Source organism: Caenorhabditis briggsae (assembly GCF_000004555.2).
Source record: "Caenorhabditis briggsae complete genome, chrI, whole genome shotgun sequence".
Taxonomy (NCBI): domain Eukaryota; kingdom Metazoa; phylum Nematoda; class Chromadorea; order Rhabditida; family Rhabditidae; genus Caenorhabditis; species Caenorhabditis briggsae.
Genome location: NC_013489.2, coordinates 6498824 through 6525097, shown reverse-complemented (window position 1 = coordinate 6525097; position 26274 = coordinate 6498824). Strand labels below are relative to the sequence as shown.

The 26274-nt window shown below is 37.4% G+C and overlaps 3 protein-coding genes across 3 annotated transcripts in view; all 3 read right to left on the bottom strand.

The window, feature by feature from the left end:
- Window positions 1-1434: 1434 nt before the first annotated feature.
- Cbr-fhod-1 lies at window positions 1435-11989 on the bottom strand (the record flags this gene model as incomplete). The annotated part of the gene is given in 15 exon segments (XM_002639932.1): window positions 1435-1493; window positions 1644-1763; window positions 1815-2270; window positions 2322-2910; window positions 2959-3071; window positions 3125-3415; window positions 3461-3929; window positions 3935-4014; window positions 4482-4613; window positions 5305-5539; window positions 6452-6652; window positions 6779-6846; window positions 7576-7634; window positions 11617-11791; window positions 11857-11989. Coding segments are annotated over 15 exon segments (3180 nt in total).
- An 11482-nt stretch (window positions 11990-23471) lies between these two features.
- On the bottom strand, window positions 23472-23761 carry CBG25335 (the record flags this gene model as incomplete). Its single annotated transcript, XM_045236442.1, has 2 exons — window positions 23472-23527; window positions 23581-23761. The coding sequence occupies 2 exons, from the start codon at window positions 23759-23761 to the stop codon at window positions 23472-23474; spliced, it is 237 nt and encodes a 78-aa protein (XP_045099092.1).
- A 1581-nt stretch (window positions 23762-25342) lies between these two features.
- Window positions 25343-26274, bottom strand: part of Cbr-vha-16 — a gene marked incomplete at both ends in the record, with an annotated part of 3854 nt that continues 2922 nt past the window's right edge. The window contains 2 exons of the mRNA XM_045236437.1: window positions 25343-25432; window positions 25479-25805. Of these exons, the coding sequence (XP_045094362.1) occupies window positions 25343-25432; window positions 25479-25805 (417 nt within the window). The remainder of the gene's footprint in view (window positions 25433-25478; window positions 25806-26274) is intronic.

Sequence of the window (26274 nt, the reverse complement as noted above, 5' to 3'; positions counted from 1 at the left end):
AGATCCTGGAATCTCAGAATTTCATAAATCCGAAATTTTTGAATTTAAAATTGCGGAACGAAAATTTCGAATTTTCCAAACACTGAATTTCAGAATTATGAACTTCTGAATTGTCAAATTTCTGAATTTTTTAATAAAAAATTTTGAAAATGAATCATTGAAAAATAGGGGGCAACCCTCTAATAGAAGCCCACTCTGCGAAAGAGGTTCAAAAATAGAAGCTCATGGGTTTCTATTAGAAGAATACGGTAACTATGGAAAATCAAATTTCAAGCAGGGGAAAAAAAGAAAATATATTTTCAAAACACCAAAAATGAAAATATTTTTAGGTTAGTCGCCGTTGTAGCCCTTCTGCCACGGCCACCGGCGTATCTCTTCCACAACTCCAATTTTAAGCACAATTATAATACTAGAATTTGAAAAGAAAAAGTGTTTGTTATGATCTTCAAATTCAAGAATTAAGTTGGATAAAAAGAACCACTGCTTGTCTTTGAAAGAACTCTGATAGTAAATCATGAAAATTATTTTCTTCCGAACAAAAACGAGGGTTTCAAACGAGTCTATTGTAAAACTCGAATAACATTCAAAACCAATTACAAAATAAGTCGAAAATCATCTCCAAAATATTGGTTCAAAATAACAGAGCAATTATTTTTGAGTGTTTTTATTTGCCTGTGACACATTCGTTTCCCGTTTCAACTCTTTGTTCTTTTTTGTTTTTCTGTAACCGTCCCTGTTATTGTTTTGACAGTTTTTTTGTGTTTTCTTTCTACTCAAATTTTTCAACGAATGCGACGAAAAATCTTTTTTCAAATATCGTAAACACTCTAATAGAATCACCATTCTAACTTTTAATTTTGGGCTAGTTTATCTCGGTTCCTATGAGGGATATCAAAATATGGTCAACTGGCAAAATATTTTTGATACAATCAACATTTTGTTAGTTGATCACTTTTTGATATCTTCTACAGGAACCAAGAAAAATGGGTTAAAAGTTGTCATTGTTGTTAGTTTTCTTCAAAATTCTCAGTAGGGCAAACATGCGAAAATATGAAAAAATTCATTGAATTGAAAATCAAGAACAAGAAAGAAATGAATAAGGAAAAAAAAGTCACATCTCAAGTACAGAAAATTGGGGGGTTCTACAGAAAAACGAAAAATAGAGCTAATAATCTGTGAGGAAATAGAGAAAAAGGGGAAAATATGAGGAGAATGAAGAAATGATGATGTTTTATTTTTCTGAATTCGGAGAAAATGGGCGGGACAAAGAGACAGAAAAATGTTTGTATACCGGTCATTGAAAATGTCGATTTTTATTGTGTAAATTTTGATGGACGGGGTGGCAAAAAAGAACAAAAATACAGGACAAACGTTTTGAGGGAACCGGAAAAATTGTTGTGGAAAGAGAGGAAAAAATGGAAATGAAGAATTGAATCAGTAGTTGCACGTCTCCAGTTGGCCATCAACCATTTTCAGAGTGCGGGTGCGACGGACTAAAAAAACATGTTGTTATAGGGAAAATGAAATTTTCAGATTCAAAGAGCCTGAGATTCAGAAGTTATGGAATTCTAATAATTTACTTATTTGATTTAATTATTTAACACTTCTCAAATTCTTTTCAGATTCCAATATTCTGAACTTACGTGATTTCCGATTGAACTGCCTGGCTCTTCGTCTTTGATCTCTTGGATCCGTCTGAAGTGTCGCCGCTTTGACAAGCCCGTTCAGAATCTCATCTTCTGGTGATTCAGTGTCCACGAGATCTGAAAACAATCATTTTTCATCCGAGGGTGAACCAAATCAATCTTTCTTACCTTTAACACTTCCACCAAAGCTCTTGACTCCATTGGTCGCCGCCGGAGCCCTTCTTCTCAACGTACTCTCATCAGCCATTGCAGCCAACATCTTTGACATCTCGTCGTGTCTCTGCTGAGTATTCTGAACCACTGGTGGAGGGTTTCCATGATTTCTTCTTCTCAACGGAGCCGCATCTCCAGCTGCCCCGCCATCTGAACTTCCTTCCAGCGCCCAAATCTTTCCTCGTGTCTTATTCCTTTCTCTCTTTTCTGCCAACCGTTTCTTCTGTTGGAGAATCTTATTCCGAGTGGTACGGTACTCCAAAGCAAAGTCCGTAACCATCTTGAATACATCGTTGGGTGTTTGATTTGGAATCTCATCAACCGAATATCCAAAGTACAGTAGGAAAGCGTGCCACCTGTTCTTGGTTACAGTATAAATTGCCTTCAGCTGATGGATTCTCTGCGCCACATCAGTCAAATAATCGTTTATCTTTTTCTTCATATTCGATGTATCATTCTTACTGATCGTAGCCAAACACTCCCAAGAGCTCTTGCAATCCTTTTCCAGCTTCTGAAGGTTTTCCAACAATTCCTTATAATCCACTCTTGCACTTCTTGACACTGCGCCAAACTCGTCGTATAATTCGGAGCCTTCTGGATAGTGTTCAACCATGTACTCAGCCAAATGATAAGTCAATGTGTGCTTATAAACGGGATCCTTGACTTCTGATGCTTTGGTCAGATAATCCAGATAAAATCCTTTGATATCAGTTCCAGATAGCGAGTTTCCAATGGCCAGAAGCATTCCCATTGCCACTTTGAACGTTTTCGATTCCTCCATTTCTTTCATTGCCAATTGCATATCCATCAATGGTTCCGCAATGTCTTTCTCCACATTTTTATAGTCCAAAGTGAATAACCAAAGACGAAGTCGTTCCAGAAGACATGGAACCTGAGATAGCTTCAAAAGAAGCTGCTCAGCGTTTCCCAGTGTCATCTCTGGATTCTCGGCTGCCTTGGTTTCAATCTCTTCTACTTCTTTCGGCGATGGCATCATCGTTTTGAGAATCTTTTCAATTCCATCCTTGTTAAGCAGCGTGTTGTCGAATTTCTGAAAGATAATAAGGATGGAACAATTGAAAAATAGGATAATTAATACCATAATAGCGCCAGGGATCAAGTTAATTGGAGGCAGTTTGGTCAGTCCGATATTGATACCTTGTGATCGTTTCAATGGAAGAACAGATAATGTTTGGGTTTTGGATTCAGCGACTTTCTGGAAATTTAATTTATTTTTTAGATCTGAGTCTTTAACAAAAAAAAACTAGCCTTAATCGTAGCCTCCTTCTCCTTCTTGGTTTCGAATAATTGCACAATCTTTTTGGCATCAAAAGTCGGCACAGCTCCATCTACAGTATTCCAGAAGCTTCCTTTTTGTTTCAATGATGGAATGGATGGTTGCTCAACAGTTGCTGGCTTCCAATGAAGTTTCAAAACTCCCTTATTGGCGGCTGGACTGATATCGCCCCTATTCGTTCCATTCATCATAAGACTTCCCGGTGGTGGTGGAGGTGGAATGATGCCAAGTGGAGGTGGTGGTGGAATTCCTCCTTGCACTGAAAGCAACATTTTATTACGTTTTCAAAATAAAAAATTCTTACATCTCGGTGGCAGTGGAATCGCTGATGGCGGTGGTGGTGGAGGTGGGATTCCAACACCTATTGGTCCTCCTCTTCCTCCATTCTCAGCCATCTCCTTCATCTTTGCCATTCTAGCCAACTGTAATGGATCCTGTTGATATTCCACTCCATGGAACTGGGAGAAATCCAAATCATTAATAATAAGTGGCCGTTTCTCCAAATTCTCCGCAGCCTTCTTCCATTGCAGTTCCGCCTCTGATTCCTTCTTTTCAAATGCTCCAAGATTCGCCGCAGCCGATCGAGCCGCCCGTTTCTGGAGCATGTCAGCAAAACTATTACCACTTCCGACGTCGGCTTGTTCGATTTTGGCTCTTGGTGGTGGAGGCGCTTCTTCTACAGCTGGCTCCGGAATTTCTGAGAAATCCATTGTTTTTGCTTCTGTGGGCGAGAAAACTGTGGGGAATGATGGAGGTGGAGCTTTGACGAGTTTCAAACTTTCGTCTTCTGTTTCTTTTGGAATCTCATTCTCCTGGTTCTCTTGGACCAATTGAATCGGTGGTGGAATGTTCTTGGATCTCAATGTTCCGAATTCGGCAGTAGGAGAGGATGATGTCGTCTGTAAATTGGTTTGGAAATTGAAAATATATTTTTCATACCGGTTGGATATCATCCCGAACTGGCTGCTGCCATGGTGAAGAGACTGGAGATGGGATACGTGGAAGTTCGGGTGTATCACTGAAAAATTTGCATATTCCAAAAAGTTTTGATTTCTAGCCACAAATTGGCTAGTTATACAGCAATGTCAGTTTCAGAGTCAAACTTCATGATCCCAACCCACATTTTATTGAAAATTGTCCGATTCGCTGTGAACTGCTCATGCTCCAACTGACGCCTTCTCGCCTCTTCGTGACGTCTTCTCATCGTCGCCTTCTTATCGTCAGCTCCTCCAGAAGACGTCGTCGCCACAACATCATTCTTTGCGAATCTGAATATATTCCTAGTATTTTTATCACCCAAATTCTCTTCTTATTCAGAAACAGACACCACCACCATGCTACTACAGTAATCAACCATGCCATAAAAATCGCCACAAACCTGACTTCACGTTCTTCTCTCCGCCTCTGCGTCTCCACCTCTTCTTCCGTTATCCGCCGTCTCTCCTCTTCCTCTCGCTCTCTGCGTCTTCTCTCCTCCGCCTGCTGTCGCATCCTCTCTATCTCCTCCGATCGTTCGATTTCTTTGCGTTTCGCTTCCTCTGCTTTTCGTTTTTCAGCTTCTCTTCTATTCTGTAATGCCTTGTTCAACTTCTCCAGAGCAGTTTCTATATCTTCTGGCATTTCGTGTTCATAAGCTTTGGATCTTCTTTCCAAAGTGTTACTGGCTGATGTTATCGGAGCAGGTGGAGAGATCGGAGTGGGCGGAGCCGGGGATGGGGTTGACGGTGTCTGTTTGTAACTATCCGGACTTCGTGATCCATCTTCTTCACTTCCCATTGTAATTGCAGAATCATGAGAACCTTGACTGGATCGTCGGGATTGATCTTTGAATGAATCAGTGGATCTAGAATGATTGGGTTAGGAAAAAGAGAACACTTCAAAAGTTATAATGACAAAGAAAAATGCATCATGCCTCACGAACAATTTAAGACTCACCTCATCTTGACCACATCATCATCATTATCTCCCCGTTCATCTTCTTCCTTGAGCTCTCTTTCATAAAGACGACATTGCTCCTCAAGCTCTTTGTTGTTTGATCTACCCATTCTTTTGATAGCATCTTCCATTCCAAGAGTGTCTAGACTATCCACGGCATCGTAGTAGGTATCCTGAAAATAAAACTGACTAAAATAAAAAGTTTCTGTCAACTCACTCTATCCGGAATTCCGTGCAGCGCTTTATTGACAACTGTCATTCCATAAACCAACGTCTCCGCATCCGGTGAATCCTTCTCTGTCAAGACCTTCATAAGTCCTGACCAATCTGCTTGTCCTTTAGATTTATCGACGGTTTGAATAGCAGAAAGTACGAGAAGTGCATTGTTGTCATTGTATTCAATGAAGACCAGCAGTAGCTTCAGTGCGGTTTTCACTACCAATCGGAACTGAATAATGAGGAAATTTCAGAAGAAATAAGAAGTGATGGTCATGCAGCGAGCATAATTGTGTTAGGTTTTTCTAGTTGGGGTTACATGTATTTTGAAATTCATATTTGAGATAAAGAAGTGTAAGAGAGTGTCAATAGTTTTCAAAATAGGTTTAGACATAAAAAATTGGATCTAGTCGGTTATTTTGGTCTTTTGAAAAATCTCGGAATATCAGAATTTCGATTCTGAAAAATCCAAGAAAAACAAACATTTTCTCGAAAAAGAGAAAAAATCTTTTTTGATTTTTCGGAATTATTTGGATTTTTGGATTTCTAGAATTTCTGATATTCCTATATTTTTCTAAGGATCAAAAACTAATCGCCAAAATAACCGAAAGGAGTCAAAAATTTCAATACCAGGTTTCATACAAAAATGTTACCATGCCGGTTCTAGGTTCTTGAAATAGCATGCGCTAGCTTTTTTTTCAAAATATGGGAACACATAAATTCAAAGTTCTTTTTTATACATTCTCAAGAAAGATTCTTATTGACATAGAGTTTATTTTTTAAATTTTATAAAAAAACCGGATCACTTTTTTTCATACAACAAAATTTTTCATGCACTTATGCTATTTTTCAAAACACTCATGCAGCACAAAAAACATTACAAATTTCAAAAAAATTCAAATACCCATTCAAGACGAAACGGTGACATTTCTTTACGCTCTTCTTCGATGTACAACTGGACAAAACGACACAATTAGACACGGACATAGTTTTAATTTGGGGCGGAATTTGAATATTTGATAATTTCAAAATTTTCAGGCTGATAACTGACTAAAAGATTTGTAAATTTAAACTCCTCAAAATAGAAAATTCAAAACTTCCAAATTCTTAATTCCAGATCATTCCTTTTAGGCTCCGCGCTTACCGGTGAATCCAACAACTCATATAACCACTGAATCGTCCCATTATGTGCAATAATTCCATTCATTCCATCGACATAAAGCATCAACTGCCCAAGAGCTCTCAAAATGTAATTCTGATGATTCTGATCAGCTGTTCTTCCCAATCGTATCATACAATCTAACCCTTGATTCTGTACGAATTCATGGACCAAATCTTGATCATCCTGAAAGAATAGAGAGGAATTCAGGAAGCGGAAACTGATCGGTTGGATGAGTACGAACTAAGAGAATTAGAAGCTATGCAAAATAGAGAGATCTATATCAGTATACGAAGATTCAGTCACACATACCTGGAAAATCTGCTTCAAGGAGAATAGTGCGCGTCGTTGATCACGTCCGGAACAATTTAGAAGCTTGTCTGCAAAAAAACAAAGAAATCAAAAGAAGGACTTTTGTATTTTGAGATCTTCAATGAACTTGTGATTTACAGTAAATTTCAAAGTTTTCGAAAATATGTTTCCGGTGCGGTACTTTCGGGCTGTCGAATTTTTTTTACAAAAAAAGAGTTTTTGTATTTTTTCCAAAAAAATCGGAACTTTGGAAGAGGAAATCTGATGGCCGTGGCCAAAGGTCTCACAACGAAAACTACCGTAACCTAAAGTATTTTTATTTATCACAAATTGTATTTCTCCGACTTGTCTACGAAAATCAGTGAAGAAAAAGAAAGTAAATCGTGAATAAAAATATGTTTAGGTTACTGTATTTGTCGGCCACCGGCTTTTTTCCCCTAGCTCTGATTTTTTGTACCAGAATAATAGAGACTATTGTCATCATAGTTGAAAGTGGAGAAATCCCATTAAGTCAATCTTTTTAAAAAAATTTTTCTAGCCAATTTCTTAAATTCTCGTTGTTACATATTTCTATTATAAAACACCGCTATTACAACTTGAGTAATCTACAAATATTGTCTAATAGTAAAAGTTTGCAAATCATAAAATTTGGAATGTTTCCGGGTCACATTATTTGTACATACAATGCCAAAAAGCATGATGAATCACTTTAAAGTTTCCAAACTTCTGCATAGCAATTGCTAGTGAACCGGTGGATTCGGGTTTTCCGTGTTTTTTGAAAACTAAAAAACACTCACCAATAATCGTTTTGACTCGTAACGACGTCTGTGTTCTGAGCACCAAACTGCATCGCCTTCTGAAAAAATTAAAAATTAAAAATTTATATTCTTGATGCACCCCCCCCCCCCTCTATAATAATTATGATGATGATTGTTTTCTAACCTCCAAAAATGAATAATTTGCATTTCTAAAAACCTGTTCTCTTCCCCTCACTTAATGACTCACTTCACCCTGGAATTTAGATATTCATCACCCCAATCGAATGGGTCTTCTTCTTCGGGTTCCTCATCATTCTGTGACGTGGATTGTTTAGAAGACGTGAATGGGGATACGGTAGCCACCACCGGTTGAGATATTTCTGGGACGCTCAACTTCCGAATGTTCTCCATCGAACGATACCCGCTGTCTTCTCTGCGATGGAGAGAAGAAGGTGTGGGTTGGATGGAAGATTTAGAATATTCAGAAGATGGCGTGGTAGAAGGAGGTAGTGCACCAGAAGACGTGACTCCAGGAGAAGTAAATGGTGGAGAGTCATCATCAATATATGGAATAGCATCAATAACCACCGGAGCAGCACAATGTAGAACTGTCGGTCGATGAAAATTACGTGGCAAAGAACTGAAGGAATCCATCGGGACAGCAGAAGATGTCACCGTTGGAGACTCCACCAGAGTGGTTCTCCGTTGAACGGAAAATTTTCGAAGCGGTTTGACAATAAGGGGTAACTCGTGGGAAACCGATAACATACTTGCATTTCTTGCCAATGATTCATCCGAAACGTGCGTTGACAGACTGGAAAGGGGCGGAGCTTCGGACTCACGGAACGGAGACACATAGGCTTTTGTTATAGACGGTGGTGGTGGTTTATAGTTATTTTCAATTGGCGAGTATAGCGATTCGTATGGTTTTGGTTTGGTTTGAATTTCCGGAAACTTGGATTCATGGGTTGAAGTCTTGGTTGCAGAAGACGTGGTGTATCCAGATGGTGTATATGGTTTGACAGACGATCCAGCTGACGTTGGAGCTTCCGAAGGTGTGAACATCTTTCGTGAAAACGTATTAAGTGATATTCCGGGTTTTACATCATTGATTTCGGGTGAGGCGCATACGGTTTGGCGAACGCTTCGGAAGATACCACTGACGACTTTTTCATAACTTCCGGATATTTTGAAGTCATTGAATATGCACCAGAAGGAATGTATGGTGTCGCAAACGCTTCAGAAGATGGCATACAGGATTTTGAAGATTCGTAAGATCTTGTAGATGACGTGGAGGGTTCGTAAAACTTCGAAGGCGTGAATGATTTGGTTGAGAAGTTATTGGAAGCAAAACTATTCGTTTTTGAAGTTGAAGGTTCGGATTCAGAAGTCGTATATGGCTTCGCAAACGTTTCAGAAGACGTTGGAACAAAAGGTTTTGCAAAAACTCCTCCTCCTTCTTTTCCAGAACTACTGGAATAACCAGTAGGAATATAAGGTTTGGCACATGCTTCAGACGAAATTGGTTTCGCTGCGAACGTCTTCTGACGAATCACCGGAACATCTAGGTCAATTGGAGTTGCTCGGAGAGCTGACTTTTGAGGGCCACCACCTACATCAATGTCATAAGTTCGAAGTCCACGAGATTTAACAAACGGAGGAGCATAGGAAGCGGTGGCGGGACTACACCGCATTCAGATGTGGCTGGAAATTAGAAGGAAATTCGAAAAAAAAGTCAACGTTCGAATTGAGAAAGAAGTAAAATATTGCGATGGGGAAGAATCAAGCAGGAATAATTATGGTGTTAGTCTCGGACGATTGTTCAAGGTGAGTCTAAGGATTTTGTGGTGGCAACGAATGGAACGGAAGTACAAAGGTCAAGAACTGAGTTTTCAAGGCGGGTTGGGAAATGGGCTTAACAGTTTTCAGATGGTTTGAAATAACATATTTGAAACTTTTTGAACTAGCAGGTTCTATGTTTCAAAAATGCTTTTTTTGCTAAAACTTCAATTGGATGACAAGAGAAATGGTTTTAGGGGGAAATTGGCGGCAACAAAAAAATAGCTGGAATTTTGTATGCGCTTCATTAGATTATGGTAGTGAATGAAGTGTACTCCATAGAACAGTAATCTTGAGAATTTTTGATCAAGAAATAAAATATTTTAATATTAAAAAATTCAAAATGTATTACAAAAAGCTATCTGAATTCTTCAAAATCTCCATATACGGTTTAGAGGTCACCCACAGAGCCATAAACGATTCTCAAAACTGAAGGAGTGGAATTAAAACAAAAAAAAGTCAACGTTCGAATTGAGAAAGAAGTAAAATATTGCGATGGGGAAGAATCAAGCAGGAATAATTATGGTGTTAGTCTCGGACGATTGTTCAAGGTGAGTCTAAGGATTTTGTGGTGGCAACGAATGGAACGGAAGTACAAAGGTCAAGAACTGAGTTTTCAAGGCGGGTTGGGAAATGGGCTTAACAGTTTTCAGATGGTTTGAAATAACATATTTGAAACTTTTTGAACTAGCAGGTTCTATGTTTCAAAAATGCTTTTTTTGCTAAAACTTCAATTGGATGACAAGAGAAATGGTTTTAGGGGGAAATTGGCGGCAACAAAAAAATAGCTGGAATTTTGTATGCGCTTCATTAGATTATGGTAGTGAATGAAGTGTACTCCATAGAACAGTAATCTTGAGAATTTTTGATCAAGAAATAAAATATTTTAATATTAAAAAATTCAAAATGTATTACAAAAAGCTATCTGAATTCTTCAAAATCTCCATATACGGTTTAGAGGTCACCCACAGAGCCATAAACGATTCTCAAAACTGAAGGAGTGGAATTAAAACAATTGTTATAATATTAATGTACATTTTGCCTCTTTTGCAAATGAATGAACATGCAAATACGGTGGTTTGCTCGCCGACCTCTAACCATAAGTGTGAGATCCGAAACGAGAGAGTGTTTGAGCGGAAGAGACGCAGACAAATCAAGTACAATGTTGCACATAAACAAGTGCGAAGAAAAAGAAAGGGTTTCTTGTGTTCAGGTGCAGAGAAACAAAAAAAGTGGGCGGAGTCTCTCGGAATAAGAAGAAGAAGGACACTTCGGAGGGTCTCTATGTTTATAATGAAATAATTGAAGAAACGTCGACCAACCCCCTTTTTCTGTATTATGCAAAACGGAGGCGAATTCTGGTATGACACGACAAGAAGAAGAAGTCCAGCTGAGAGAATTCAGGTGATCACAGAAGAAATAGTGTGTGGATTGAAGAGAGTTATCAGCCAAATTGATATGCAGAAGAAGCGACGGAGATATCGAAAATGGTCGAGAGAAGCATTTCGGACCGAAGTGTTGAAATTGGATGACAAGAGAAATGGTTTTAGGGGGAAATTGGCGGCAACAAAAAAATAGCTGGAATTTTGTATGCGCTTCATTAGATTATGGTAGTGAATGAAGTGTACTCCATAGAACAGTAATCACAATTTGTTTTCAATAGCTGAGAAAGATTATACGTTTTGATAATCTCAGTTAAAAGTGAGCGATTTCATAGACAGCTACGTTCAATCCCAAACTGTTCTCTTTGCTTTCAATTTTCCGCATTCAAAGGACGGGAAACAAAAGATTTTTTTCTGAAATTATAACTCCAAACCGTATACCCATCGTTCGGCCGCTTCAGCTCGCGCCACCAAGAGCGGCACCTTCAACGGTGGGCCCACAAGTTCAACTCCTCGAGGGCCGTATATGAACGGAACTTCGAGAATTTTCAAAATTTGTGCAACATCAAACTGAAATTTTAGAAACTTTGCTGCAGTGATAAACACTTCAGCCATCACATTTTGATTATGCAACGTTTTTTTTGCGATTCTCCGAATTCGAATTAAAATATTAAATGTTGTGTTGCGAAAAGCGACTGACCCTATTTTCAACTGTCACAATCATCATCATCATCATCATCATCATAGAGAGATACGATATTATTTAAAACTTTCCCCTAATTATCACTTTCTCTCTCTCCTTCCGTTGGAAGAAAAGAGAAATCATATCGCTGCCCGTTCGCTTTTCCATTTCACTTACGTATCAGCTTTTAGAATATCCAGCTCTTCCTGCTGATCGGATAATGTCATATCGTTATCCAGATATGTATGCAGCTCTCCACCGCCACCTTCCAGTCCACGATATACTTGGAGAGAGGAATCACCGGCTTTATGAGGGGCTCGAAGGGTTCGGATCACATCTTGTAGTTGGTCGCCTGGAAGGAATGGGAAATTTAGAGGTCATTGATTTGAAGAAAAGCCTCAAAAAGGCAAAACTCACTGATACATTCGTGTAGTCTGAATTTAAAAGTCACTGGTCGCATCGGTTCGAGATATGAAGATGATGTGGTGGCGAATGGATCCGCATCGTTGATATACTGTATTCGACAGGTAAATGTGTCGTCTTCGTCCATTCTGAAATAAGCATATTTTTTGAAGCGATATGAGAACATGAAAACATGAATATTGAAGGAAGTTGTGGAACAGAAAAACAGGATAAAAACATAGAGGCTTTTAGAGTATTGTGCCTAGGGAAAACTAGGATGATCTTGTGACAAATATAGGATAAAAGTGGGTTAATTTAGGTTTAAAACCTAGAACACCGAAAAAACAAAAATATGCATATTGAGAATTGGAACATGAAGAATATGCTGAAAAAGCGAACCAATTTTTCTTCGATCCCATATTTTGCGTTGCCTAAATTTTGAGTGCCAGGTTCAGGATAATCTGGACCTTCAGACCTTCAAGACCAGAACTATAACTCTAAAATATTGCAAAACGAATTTTATACATTAAACAAGAGAACCTCCTTAAAATTTTGAATTTAGCTCCAAAGGGAATTTTTGATAAAACCTGATACTGTTTACACCAATAGAAGCCCACTCAAACTGGTAATTTTGAGCTCAATTATCTCGATTCCTGTGAAAGATACGAAAAGTTTGAAAACTGATAAATTATTCATCATAATATCGCCAATATTTTACTAGTTGACAAAATGTTGATGTCTCTTATAGGAGTCGAGATAATTGAATTCAAAGTAGACGGTTTAGATAGGCTCCTATGTATTACATAGACGTAACAAGGTAGATGCCATGAGCCACTTTCAAAAATCACTACCGGAAAAAATCACACGCGGAAAAAGAAATTGGAAAGGGTAACTGGAGATTTCGGAAAGTCAGGTGAGGATGTTGCAAGGGGTGAACGGGATAAAGGATGAGTACTCATAGACGGTTAGCTCGAAGAGAACTTGTTCAGAGTTTGGTCAAAGACCACAAACAAAAAGGGAAACTAGACTCTTACTTTGCTCTTTTGATGTTGGAATTTTTAAAAATATCGAGATTTTCTGATTGACAACTCAAACTGTTTGATCCAAAAAAAAACTATAACAGAAAAATCTGCTCCAGATTTTTATGAAATCGGACCAAAGCTGAGAAATAGTGTATAGATATCAGAGAGACGCCGAGAAATCGGCACGTGTTGTTGATTCGTATTGAAATCCACTGCAGAGGAGGTTTAATTTTTTTAGGGCAACATCGAAATTTCGAAAAAAAAAGAGTTCAGGGTGAAAGGAGAAAGTGCGCAAGGGGTTGGAGAGCAACTCACTAGAAAAGTCAATACAGTAAGATAACTCTGCGTCTCTCACTCTCTTTTATCTCGAGAGGTAAAAAAGGGAGAGGTCGAGATTTTCGAGGAGGCAAGAACCAGTTATTTGGGATTTGAAGGTAAACTTTTAGAAGAACAATGTACTGGTAGGAAAAGATTGACAAAGAGAAAAATAGAGGGGAAAATGATGATAAGCGAAAAGCTCCATCTGATAGGTAAAATAGAATCAGTAGGGAAAGTTTTTTTTTGGAATGTCAATGGAGAAGAACTGCTGATAAATGTTTTAGCGATGGCATTACGAAAGTGGTTCATCAAATGTTTTCAGTACTTTTTAAATCGAACAACATGATTTTTGGTTGATGACGTTTTTGGGATAGTTGAATTCATGAAAGTTTTCATTAAAAATGGTTTAATGATCTATTTCCTGTAGCCCACCCATGAGATATCAAAAATTAGTCAACTAATAAATAATTGGTAATATTGCCAAAAATAATGTATCAGTTAACAAGTTTTTGATATCTTTTACAAGAGACGAGATACTTGAACTCATAGTTGAAAAAAAACGGTTAGGGAAGATGGAAATACAGCATACGTTTTTTTTGTCGGCTGGTTGTATAGGGATTTTAAAATTTTCGAACTTTATAAAATTCTGAAGAAAAGGGTCATAGCGGAACCATAAAGAAAAATTTTTGAAAATTCTTCAAAAAGAAGCAGTATTCTTAAACCCATGATAGTTATTTTTAACTGTTCCAATCATTAAAGGTTTGAACTTTTATGATCTGATATTTTTGAAATTTTCTGGACTATCCCATTTTTGATTTACAAAAAAAAATAGTTTCGAAACTCTTAATAGCGCTTCTTCTTTAGCGCTTAATTTCTCAAAATTACAACCAATATTTCACAAAATGATGAAACCGGTTTGGAATGTTCCAGAACCTGCTGATAAGAGTTGGAACCCAAAAAGATTTAAAAAAACAACAAAACTAGACGAAATACGTCAAAGACAACTTCCGGAAACACAATGATCTTCGAAACATGGATCAGGTTACAAAATAACTGTTGTCGTTTCAAAAAACAAGAAACTATAATTGATAAGAAGACGAAATCAATGAAAAGTTCGAACGGTTTTGCTCTCTCTCTCTCTCTCCAAACACAAATACAGAGACTAAAATGCCGTGATTCTCGGTGTCATATCGGAAGAAAAGTGGGAGGAAAAAGAGGAGCAACTGAGGTTGAGCTCTCTCCTACCGTTTTGTTTGCATAATAATCGTTTTTTTTGTTCATCTTTTTAGTTTTTTTCACCTCATCGTTCTGCAGGTAAGTTATTGATAAAAGAAAGTTTGCAGATGGGCACGAACCCGGGGCACAAATTGGCTTACAGAATAAGGGACAACATCTCAGAAGGCCCTAAACGAGAGGACGCTGGTTTGAAACATTAGCAAGCTGATAAGAAGATGAACGAGCTGTACGAAATTGTACGAAGACACGTCGAAAAAGTGAAAAAGTGCTGGACCCCTGTGGAAGTTGATCATCTGTGGCCAGTCGGAATCTTTCGATGTCTCTTCACTTTTCACACTCACTACTCTCTCATTAGTGTCCCTTCCCGTGCGGGAGATTGAAGAAGAAGAAGCTTCGCTATCTCTATGTTACAGCATATGTCCAACCAGCTCAGAAGAAGGGGAAAGAAGCGTTCATTTTTACACATTTTGCCCCCTGTCTCTACCTTCTCCCGCCGACACGTACTCACTTTTGTGTCCACTCGGCTTTCTCTCTCTTACATGATTATCAAATCGCATCTCTTTTGTAATACCTGTGTTGATTGAGGATTTTGATTAAAAGAGAGAGGTTTTGAAAGTGAGAAATGTATAAGTTTGAGAAAAATTTGTTAGAAAGAAGTCACTATAGATTCCGAAGACATGAGATCCGAAATTTGAATTGTCCACAGAAGGTTGTATGAATCTAGGTGCACAATTCGTGTTCGAATGTATAAGATCTATAAGATATTTGTGATCTTTAAAGCTTCAGTTTATTCGGTTTTCAAAATTCTGTTATTTTTTAAGTTTAAAATTTTGAAATTTTAAAAGACTACACCTATTTCATCAACTTTGAGTACCACAAATGATTTAATAGAACCTTAACTCCACTTCAAGCTCAATTATCTCGGTTTCTTCAAAATATATCAAGAAATCGTCAACTGTTAATTTTTTTTTTCGTAAATCTTTCAGCATTTTATTAATTGACACATTTTTTATATCTTTTATAGCAACCGAAATAATTAAGCTCAAAGTGGCCGTTCAGGGTGGGATTCTATTTCGAATTGAGCCAGTTTACGAATGTACAAAAAACTTTGCAAATTTAAAGAGATTTTGATGTTTAGCTCTTTTAAAACCTTGAACAAAATTTGCCGAACAAATGGACAGCTACAAAACAATCAACTGGAATTTCCCGGCTAAACGAACAACTTTCAATAATTCTTGTAAGCTTAAAATTCGTAATGTTATACTGCCCTCTGAACTTTTACTTTATGGGATCAATTGGAGAGGTGACCAAAAAATTAACCTTTCCTACTAGCCATGGCATGATCTTTGCGGTAATTTACAAAAAAAATCGGATTCCGAGATAGAGAATTGGCAATGGAGCGGCCTTGGCATGTCAAATGAATACCTCTCCATTTTATTTTTTTTTGGCTCTCTCTCTCCCCTTTGAATCCATTTTCTTTCTCTCCCCGAACGGTTTCAATTTGCCGCAAGGTCTTTTTGGAGATCGAATCTCTGGGCATTCCAAAGCCAAACCGAAAAGATATATTGTCTCTCTTTTTTAGAAAGATAATTACGCAATTATCGAAAAAGGCAACCACCAAAGTGTCCCCAAACAGAGATTTATGAGAAAAATCAAAGAAAAAAGAAGAGTGTAAAATCTGGAAGACACCAACTAAAAAAATTATGAGGGATCATAAAGAATGATGACGAAGAAGTTGGAGGAAAAATAAGAAGAAAAAGAAGACAAATGAGCAAAAAATCAAAAAACGAGTGGACAGAATAAATAGGTTTCAGATGTTTTTCAGAAATAAAATGGGCTATAAAAGAGACAAGAAGATAGTAAAAAATGATTTTTAAATTTAATTGAAAGTTAATTTTCCTAGAGGCCGAAATTTTTCAGCCAGTAAAATGACAAATTCGTAGATTTATAAGAATTTCGTTATTTTTAGTGAAAATTCATATATGACATACATATATGATATACTATCGTTAACACTAATGGAAAATATTATATGCGTGGGCTTTGAGCTCAATTACCTCAACTTCTAGGGGAGATATCGAAAATCTGTAAACTGATAAAATGTTAGTGAACTTATGAGAAACATTTTTTTAGTTGGCAGATTTTTGATATCTCTGAGAGGAATTAAGATAATTGAGCTTACATAAAGTTCAAAGATAGCGGCCTATTTGAGTGTTTTTATTGGCGTTTGCCTACGAATATGCTTGCAGGCGTCACTGACTTTTTACAAATTTATGAGCAATGCCAATTTCGAAAAATATCAATTATTCAGATTTTGTACTTCCATCACAAACAATTACCTCTAAAACAATTCTAATTGGAATCCCAACGAAGAATGTAACAGGAGAAAAGGGAAGAGAAAATGAGATTAGATATTACACAAAAAATGAAGAAAATTTTCATTTTTTCTGCTAAATTAGCATCAATTTGATATGATTAGAGTTTGCAAAACAACTATGACTGAAGCTAATACTTTCGAATATCAAAAAAAAAAAAAAATAACAAAAAAGTCTTTAAAGGGTGTGTTACAGAGAATATATTCGGTTTACGATGTGTTTGTCGGCAAAAATTCCAAAAAGAGAAAAATGATAAGAAAAGGAATTTTTGGGTGGAAAAAAAAAGGGAAGGGGGCATAATAATCATTATAATGTGTTATCAATGAGGCAAGAGGAAAACGAAGAAAGAGAAAAAGCGTCGGTTTTTGTTGTTGCGTTATATATTAGGAATAATTAGAGAGAGAATAGAAAAAGATAATGGGGAGTGGCAGCTTCTTCTTCTGACGTCTTCTTCTCTTATCATCGTGATGGAAACATATGGCGATGGCGTAACCTAGACACCTGCAGAGACTGGCTTCAAGAGAAATATGAAGAATGCAGAACAAAAGTGTTGCGGAAGGAATGGCCCTGCCATTTCTTCCTCAACTTTTAGTAAATATACATTCGGTATTATTCAAGGTGTCAACCACATCGGTGGCTTAATCATCTTATCTTATCTACGATCTGATCAATCGTCGCTATATAAGCTGAAGAAACCAACGAAAAGATTTCTACATTCGTTCCATTCCAATCGGCTCAAGTCTACGAAGAACGACTCAACGGCAGCTCGACCACCGAGGGACAAGGATGGATACGGATGGACCACGAGGACAACTCGGAAGTAGATAAAGCTCCATTCGGGAGTCAGCCGATAACTCTTTTGTGTTTAATAAATTAGTTAAAATTAAACGGCTTAATGTTGTTCTCATCTGAAACTAGATAAATTTATGCTCTCTTGCTCATCCGTACGGTTAGGGGCTCACCAACCAATATGCCGTCACGACAAAAAGAGAATTATGAACTGCAAAATTTAAAAATTCTGACCACTACTCAAACTGTAGTTCCCAAAACACTTTGAAGGCAAAGTGAATGGGGTGGCTAATCTGGGAAAAAGGAAAGAGAAGAAGGAGAAGAGGAAAAACAACAAAAAATAAACAATTTGTGTCTGTATGTTTGTTACTTTTTGAATGGAGGACACTGGGAGAGAAAGGGTGTGAAAATAAAAGTGTGTAGAAGTATTAGAAGACAGTTGGCATTTTCAGTGAAGATTCTAGAAAAAAGTTGGGGAGGAAGAATCAGAAAATAGAAATTTGCAGAAATCGAAATCAGGATGTTTCTTTTTAAAGTTTCAGATCTGAACTCCATACAGGAAGGTATCAGGACAAACAAATTTACAGACAGAGCCTATTTTTAAAGTTTTCCTTTGCAAAAAATTAACTGTTTGAAGAGAGACTCTGATATTATGATATTAAGAAAAATATGAGAAAACCCGAAAAACGCCGTTAAAAGTGAAGATTTTGTTTAAAAAAGGTTTAGAAAAGGGACGAGGAATCGAGTTTCCGCGCAGTGAGAAACCAAAAAAGACGACCCACCGCTGTGACCTAGGTTTCTCATTGTGCGGGAGCTCAAACTCTCGTCCCTCCTCGAAACCGTTTTCAGCAATTTTTTTTGCTTTCATTACTGTTTTTCGGAAATTTGGGATTGTTTATCAAACTTTTTTTGTAATAAGATTAAAATTATGAGAATACATAACATTGGAAAAATATTGGTGCAATAAAAATTTTTAGTCGGAGTCCCTCTCTAAAAAAACTTGCAAACAAAGAAAAGTGTATTATTCGTCATATGAGAAGCAGCTGCAGAAAAGGATGAGAAAGGAACAAGAATCTCATATAATTTCGCCTTCGAACACACATCGAGACATCTGACCTTTTTGATGGTTATCTTTTTTTACGAAATTTAAAGAACGACGAAAGATTGAAGACTTAGACTGTGAAACAAAAATGAGTGGACAAAAACAATTGAAAAAGTGCATTGAGGTCTTCTGAAAACCAGAAGGCGTCAGGTTTCAAACACTTCCACACCACTTTTTGACACATTTAGTATACGAAAAATGGCTATAGCTTTAGCAGGGGAAGACGGAAGGGAATGTGTACTTTAAAGGAGATGGAAAGAGAAAAAAAGAGCGGAGATCAACGGAGATCGGCTAACAAGGGAAAGCTAATCAGCGGTTCATAAGAAAATCAAGTGATGACAGAAGAAAAAACGAAAGAAAGGAGAGATTGATTGATGTGGGGTTGCCAGTGGAGAGGAAAATGAGGGGAAAGTTTTGGTTTGGAGACTTAATTGTGTAAGAAGGTGGAGGAAATGAAGACCGAGGTGGCTAGTAGAGATTGGCAGATGGTAGAAAATCTAGAGTTTCTGACTTCTTCTATTTAGAATCCATGATTCACAGGATCAAAGATTCCAAGAATTGAAGAGTTCGTAGGTTCTGAACCTTCAGTACGATAGAATTGGCATAGGCCGCAAGATAGACAAAATCTAGAGCAAGGATGCATCTCATCTAAAACTTTGATAACAAGAAAAATTTGAACCCTGAAGATCGCTCAAAAAATTCAGAATCATACCGGATAATATATTTTTAAAATGTTTTGAAAAAATGTATCTAAATGAGATTTCTAATTAGAAAATATCTGAAAATTTCTCAAAGCATTTTTATGACCTTTTTTTCAGACATCCAACTTCGACCATTTTCCACTGGTATCTAATCACGGTTCTCGCTTTTGAAATCAACGACTGAAAACAAATATGTTTATTCTGACTCAAAAATTGAAACTGTGGCCGTGGCCGAAGATCCCACAACGATAACTATACCGTAACCTATTTTCTCTATTTCTGTACGTTTTCAGTCAATTTTCCGGCTTGTCTGAGGGAAAATAACAGAAAACTCGAAAAAAATCGCTAATAAGCGAGAAAATAAATCCTGAGAATGGAAATATTTCAGTGTTACTGTAGTTTTCGTTGTCGGACTTTAGGCCACAGCCATCGGCGTGTCTCTTCCACAGAAAAGATTCAAGAGTTTTTTTTAGAATTTCAGCATTTTCACTTTAGAAAAGTATTCTTTCGAAAACCATTTTTTTTCTCTAATTTGAGAAGATTAAATTGGTCACAAACCAGCATCCAATTCTTCAAAGGAAAAAAAGAACAGACTATCGAAAAAAAACGGAAGGACAAGGAGAAAATCAGCAAAAAATGGGAATTGTCTGGAGAGAAAGAGAAAGAATCAACTAGCCGTGTCTTCATTCTCAATGACCACTCAAAACTATGTGTTCACTTTTTTCCTGTAACGCCTACTTCTTCTTCTTCTTCTTTTTCTTCTTTTTGTATAATTAGGGAAATTGAAGGAAATAAAAATACATGGATAAGCGGAATGGATGAGCACGGACAACAGTTCTTGTGTTGACTTTGGGCAACTGCATATTCGATTGCACATCATACAAACATACACGAGAAACAAAGGCTCCGCGATGAGCATACGAGTGGGCCTATTCTATGGGAACCAGATGAATTTGGGTCGGAGAGCATGACGTGGCAAATAATTGAAAATGACACCCCTACGAACTTTTAGTCGGAAAACGAATTAATGAGTGAGAGACATTGGAACACATGAAAAGACATGCGTTGCTACGGAAGACTCGATTCTCTCCCTATGCCATACATCCGCTGAGCAAACAATCCTCTCCGTACTCCGTTAGAACCGTTTTGCATTAGTCTTCTTCTTCGTGTTCTCTTAGAAATATGATGTATTTTTTGTAAAAGAGAGAAAGAGATGGAGAGACTCACGCAATCTTCAGCTGTTGTTTTATGGTCTACAGTCAGCTGGAAGCATTGCAGATGGTGGATTTTGAAAACGGATGGCGTCGCAGATGTTGTTGGAAAAAGGTTAACAGGTTGGGTGCAATGTAACAGTTTGAAATCCAATGTCTTATAAATGCCGATTCCACAGTTTCATGAGTAATGAATCCCAGAATTACAAAGATCCTGGGTTCTGAACAGTTATGTTTCTAGTTTTAAAATATGTGAACTTTTTTTTTCAATTTTTGTTGAATATACGGTTTCAGGCTAGTGGTTGCGGCCAAAAGTTCAAAGTGGGCGGAGCTTAGGTTTAATAGTAAATTCCTTAAAGAGACATGTATTTTCGTGAGTATTTCTGGCCGTTTTTTGTTTTCTTTGATCGATTTCGTCAGTTTCAAGCTTCTTTTTTTCACAAAAATCAGATAAATCTCAAAAATTCGAATAAAAACGAAAAAATAGACCAACAGACAATTATGAAAAGTACCTGCTTTTTAAAGGATTTCGTTACCGGAACTAAATTTTTCGCCACCTTAGGCCAGAGTAATAGCCTAATCTAGCTCGTCTGGGCAGGTGCAAAATATCTAAAGTCGAATCGAAAATTTCAAAAGCGCGAAAGTTCGAGCGCATATTCCCCATCTCCATCCCAAGAGTCAAATTTAAGTATATTTGAAATCCCACTAATTATAGGGTATAGATTTTCGAGAGGGGTCTATTTTTGAAACCCAGAAATGGAAAGCTTCAGAATCTTCGTCTATAGCATTTCTACCAAAATCCATTTTCCATTTTTTTTTCTCACTCATCTAAAACGAAAGTATTCAAATTATGCAAGGTTACACCTCGTTGTTTCCCTCTCTAGAAAAAAAACCGTAAGGCATCGTTAGCATAAGGATTCTCCTTTTTTGAATATTTGTCCTTTCAGGTAACCCCCGAAAAGCCATGAATCAACCTGAGAAAAAAACTGACGCCAGTGTCTAGTTTCGCAATTCCCGAAAGAGAAAAATATGTGGCATTGAAACTGAAAATTACCAGGTGTCTTCTCGATTTTCCGAAGAGAGTGTCCTCAATTATATCTCGGGAATAATGAAACAATATACAATACAACAAGAAAAAACAAACAAAAAGGGTAAAAATAGAAAAAGAAGAAGCTGAAGAGGGGCTGAGCTCAACATTTTGCTCTCCTTTCCCCCCTTTCACTTCTGATTTATGGCTCGAAACATGAAAAGGAAAGGGGAGAAGGGTGTTCCTCTCTCTCACTGGGAGTTTTGATTAATTGAGGTGTACTACCTGCAAAGGAAACGAAAAGCCAACGGCTACTACTAATCCCTTTCCGTAACGAATTCGGGAGTTTCGATGGAGGAAGAAGTACTAGGAAAACATGGAGAAACGGGGGAACACAACTACTCATGACAACAAACAATTTTTATGGGCACGCCTTCGACAATGACTTCTTTGGGACACAGGAAATATATACGATGAGACGAGGGAGAGAGTAGGGTTCTTTTTTTTGCATGAATGAATTGCGAAATTTGGACGGATTTCTTATTTTTTGAACGAATCATCTTCAAAAAGTGGTTTTTAAACAGACCGGAGAGTCGAGTCACTAATGGAACATGCACCGACAGTGTTCTCGCTTAGGCAAATACATTTATATAGGTTTCTTGTTACTTTTCAATATATTTTTTCAATCGAAGCTTTAACACGATCTTGACTTCTCTTGAAACAATTTTGTGGCTCTTTTCGTCGTTTTCGAAAACATTTTTGGAAATTTTTCTCTCAATAAATCAATTATCGTAACAGTTTTTTCCTGAAATGTCGGCTTATCTGAAATGATCATACTTGCAACGGGCCGATCCGGGCTTTTTTCAGAATTTTCAGGGCCCGGCACGGATTTTCGGAAGGAATTTTTTCTGCATTTTCAAAAATATTTTTGGAGTCGAAAGAAAAAATGGACGATTTTTCTGACAAGAAAAAAATTATCAAGATAAGAGTGTCCATATTCTTTCATGAAAGCTTTCACAAAACAATTTGAAAAAATTTCTGAAATTTCAAATTTTTTTTTCAAATTTCGAAAACCCGGGCCCTGATTTTGCAAGTATGGAAATGATTGTGTGTCTGTTATCGTCTTAAGACTAGAGTGCCGAGTCGACTCGAAAATCGATGATTTTTGTCGACTTTGAAAATCGACACAGTCGACATTCAACAATTCGACAAGGCTATTTGTCGATAAAAATCGAACTTTTCGTTGTCGATTTTTGTCGACTTTCAGTCGACGAAAGTCGACGAAAATCGATTCTTGTCGATTTTGCGTCGACTGAAATGGACAGAAATCGACAAGAATCGACTTTTGTCGATTTTGCGTCGACTTAAAATCGACAGAAAAATCGACAAAAGTCGACAAAAAGTCGACAAAAGTCGACGAAAAATCGACTTTTCCGGACTACAAAGTAAAATTTCACTTCGAGAAAATTTTTTTCTAATTTTTTGAAGAAATCATTTTTGTGTAGAGTAACAACTTTATTTTTATGAATAAAAAACAAATAGTGTAAAACTTAATTTCAACGGGGTACAAAATAGAAAATCAGTATTCAGAAGATGGCAAGGAAATTAGAAGAAAATTCAAAGCGACAAATTTTGAAAAAGAGAAGAAACAGCAGAACAAAGTTCAGCATAAGGAATTAATGTTTCATTATTGGGCCAAATCGTTTTCAAAAGTATCATAGTTATGCTCTCTGGAATCGTAATATTCTACGCCTTCTGAGTCATCATTCTCGTCATCATATTCGTACTCTTCTGTTGTATTCTTCTTCGTAGATCTGAAGAAAAATCAGACTTTGAGGAAAAATAAGTTTTAATATCTTACTCCAAAGTGATTTTTTCCAATTATTTGATGCCGTGGCTCTTGATCTTTATGTACTATCTAAGATTAAGAATTTAACGAAAAATATATAATTTTCTGCGTACCGATCTTTCCATTTCTACAACTTCTTTCTCGTGGTGACTGTTTAAGTGCTGATGCATCGTTGTGGTCGAAGAATGGAGCTTTATGCTCCTTCCGCACAGTTTACAGGTCACAGTTTGTCCGTTATTTTGTTTTTTGAAGTATCGCCACGCTTTAGATTGATTTTGTGACGAATTCATCTGCAATAAGCAAGAATGTCATAAATGAAACAGAAAAAAAACAAAACACCCAAAAAAAAAACAAGGAAAATACGGTTTTTCAGTAGAAAATTCGATGAAAAATGCCTGTTTTTCATGAAAAATACCCCGGCCACAGGCAGTTTCTAGGTCACCGGCCGTGTAGTCCTCTCGGACAATAAAGTCGACAAAAGTCGATTTTTTCATCGATTTTTCGTCGATTCTTGTCGATTTTGAGTCGATTCAAAATCGACAAAAATCGACAAAAGTTTGCTTTCATCGACTTTTGAAAAGTCGATTTTCTGTCGACTTTTTGAATGTCGATTTTTGATCGAGTCGACGAAATCGACACCGATTTTAACGATTTTCGTCGATTTTTGTCGATTGTCAACAATCGACACAGCACACTACTTAAGACTTAAAAGACATCGAAAATTTTAATTTTTCAGAGATTTTTTCTCGAAACTAGCATGTGCCTTTAAGATTACAGTAATCGGCAAAATATATTTTCGGATTTTTTCTCCAAAAAAAAAGAGGACAGCATTTTATGTTTCTTCTGACTTTTCGAAAAATCTTTCCGCCGTTTTTCAAATGGACTCATCAAATAAAGAATGTTCGAAATTCGAAACATCTGTTTCTGCCTCGACCCGATTAACAACCCATTTTACGACTAAATGAGTACCAGTTTCTCGTTTTTTCCGAAAGACAAAATACAGGTCGCCTGAATTAAAAGAGCGTTTGCAGTTTTCAAAAAAGTTTCATTTCGGGCTAGAGAGAAAAAAATTGCAGATTCTTCAATTCATCGTAAACACAACAAAGAAAAGAGAGTACGGTTTTTTATTATTGAATTGAGGCAAAAAAAGAGCATGATTCATACCTTTACTTTACTGCAAAACAGGCAAAGTCTCCAGGTTTTTCTGAAAAAAAGGAAAAAGGGATGAGAGGCGAAAAACAACCAAAAGAAGGGAACGGTTGATTTTTAGTTACCGTAGAATACAATTGGGACGAAAAACCGGTGCGTGATGGGATGAGGACAACCTTGGTTTTGCCCGTTTCTCCTCCCTCCGAAGCAGCTGTGAAGTAGAAGAAGAAGAGTCCTCTCGGAACATTTGCTAATTAGGTGTCGTGTCCTAAAACCTGGCAACAATAAGAAGACAGAAACTAGGGCACAAAAACTCAACGGCGAGGAAAACTTTACTGAAATTAAAATTTAAAGAAGTAATGATAGATGACAGAACGGAAAATTTCTAGTTGTAAGGGAAAAATAAGTGAGACAGCCAGAAGTTGTCTGTTTTAAAAAATCTCTACATACATTTTGGGGATACGGGCGGAGGCGGGGCGATGAAAAGTGAGTTACTTTTCGAAAGGGATGGAATGGTAATGAATCACAATCGCACAGGAAACTAGATGGAAGAAGAAGAAGACATGAGACAAGGAGCAATCAAAAAGAAGGAATATTTTGTTTAGAATAATGATATTAACATTTTTAGTTTTTTTTTCATAAAACAAAGAAGAAGCGATAGAAAAGTTGACTAAAAATTATTTGTGTCGTGTTTTTAGTGTGCAAGCGGAGGCCAAGTCAGTTTACAGAATTGGGATGTAGTTGTCAATCTTGGTGCGGTGTCGTTGGGAGATGCATTCGGCGATCCAGATAATGTTACGCATCTCTTGCTCCTAAAAAATAGTTAACTTTAGGGTCTCTTGGGAACTCTGAACTAACCTTCAGTTTGATGAATGCGTAGAAGACTCCAAAGTGAAATTGATGAAGATAGGAGTGTACGTTAAGTTTGACCTCATGCTCGAAGAACTTATCCTCCAAAGTCTTCTCTCCTGGTCCATTTCCAGATCCTTCGAAAAGTGGCTTGTAGTCGGAATAGAATTCACAAACTTGTTTCACTTGATCGTAATCATCAGCACGAGACAGACTGTTAAGTCCATCTGGGTAGAGTTTTCCGCAACGTGGATACAACTTTTGACGATCGTCCTTGCTCAACTCGGTGTCGAAGGAGTTGATGGTGATGATGATCGAACGACGGTCGGCTTCGAACTGAAAATTTATTTTTCGTTCAGGATTAATAGAAATATTTTTTCGTTTATCGAATTTCAGGTGTAAAACCCCCTCACTAGAGAAGCGTTAATCACCGCATTTGACGTCACGAGGCGAAAAATATTTAAAAAAGAGTTTGCTTCAGCTACTCAGCGTTGGGATGAACAAAAACCAGGTAGACCTGGTGATGGGGCGATAGTTAAAAAGCTACAAAAACTTTTAAACACTCAGGGAATATAGTTTAATATCTAGTTTCTTATACACAGGTAAAATGCGAACGGATCCGTTACGGACGCTCAGCGTTCGCGCGCGGTTGAAATAGGAACCGTGTACGGACCGCACGCGACCCGTTTTCAGAAAACCACAGCACATTATTCCGTATTCCTCCGTATTGTGTCCGTTCTCGAACTCCGTATCCGATCCGCTTGCGAATGATGGACAAACAGGATCCGTTCGCGAATCAGACAAA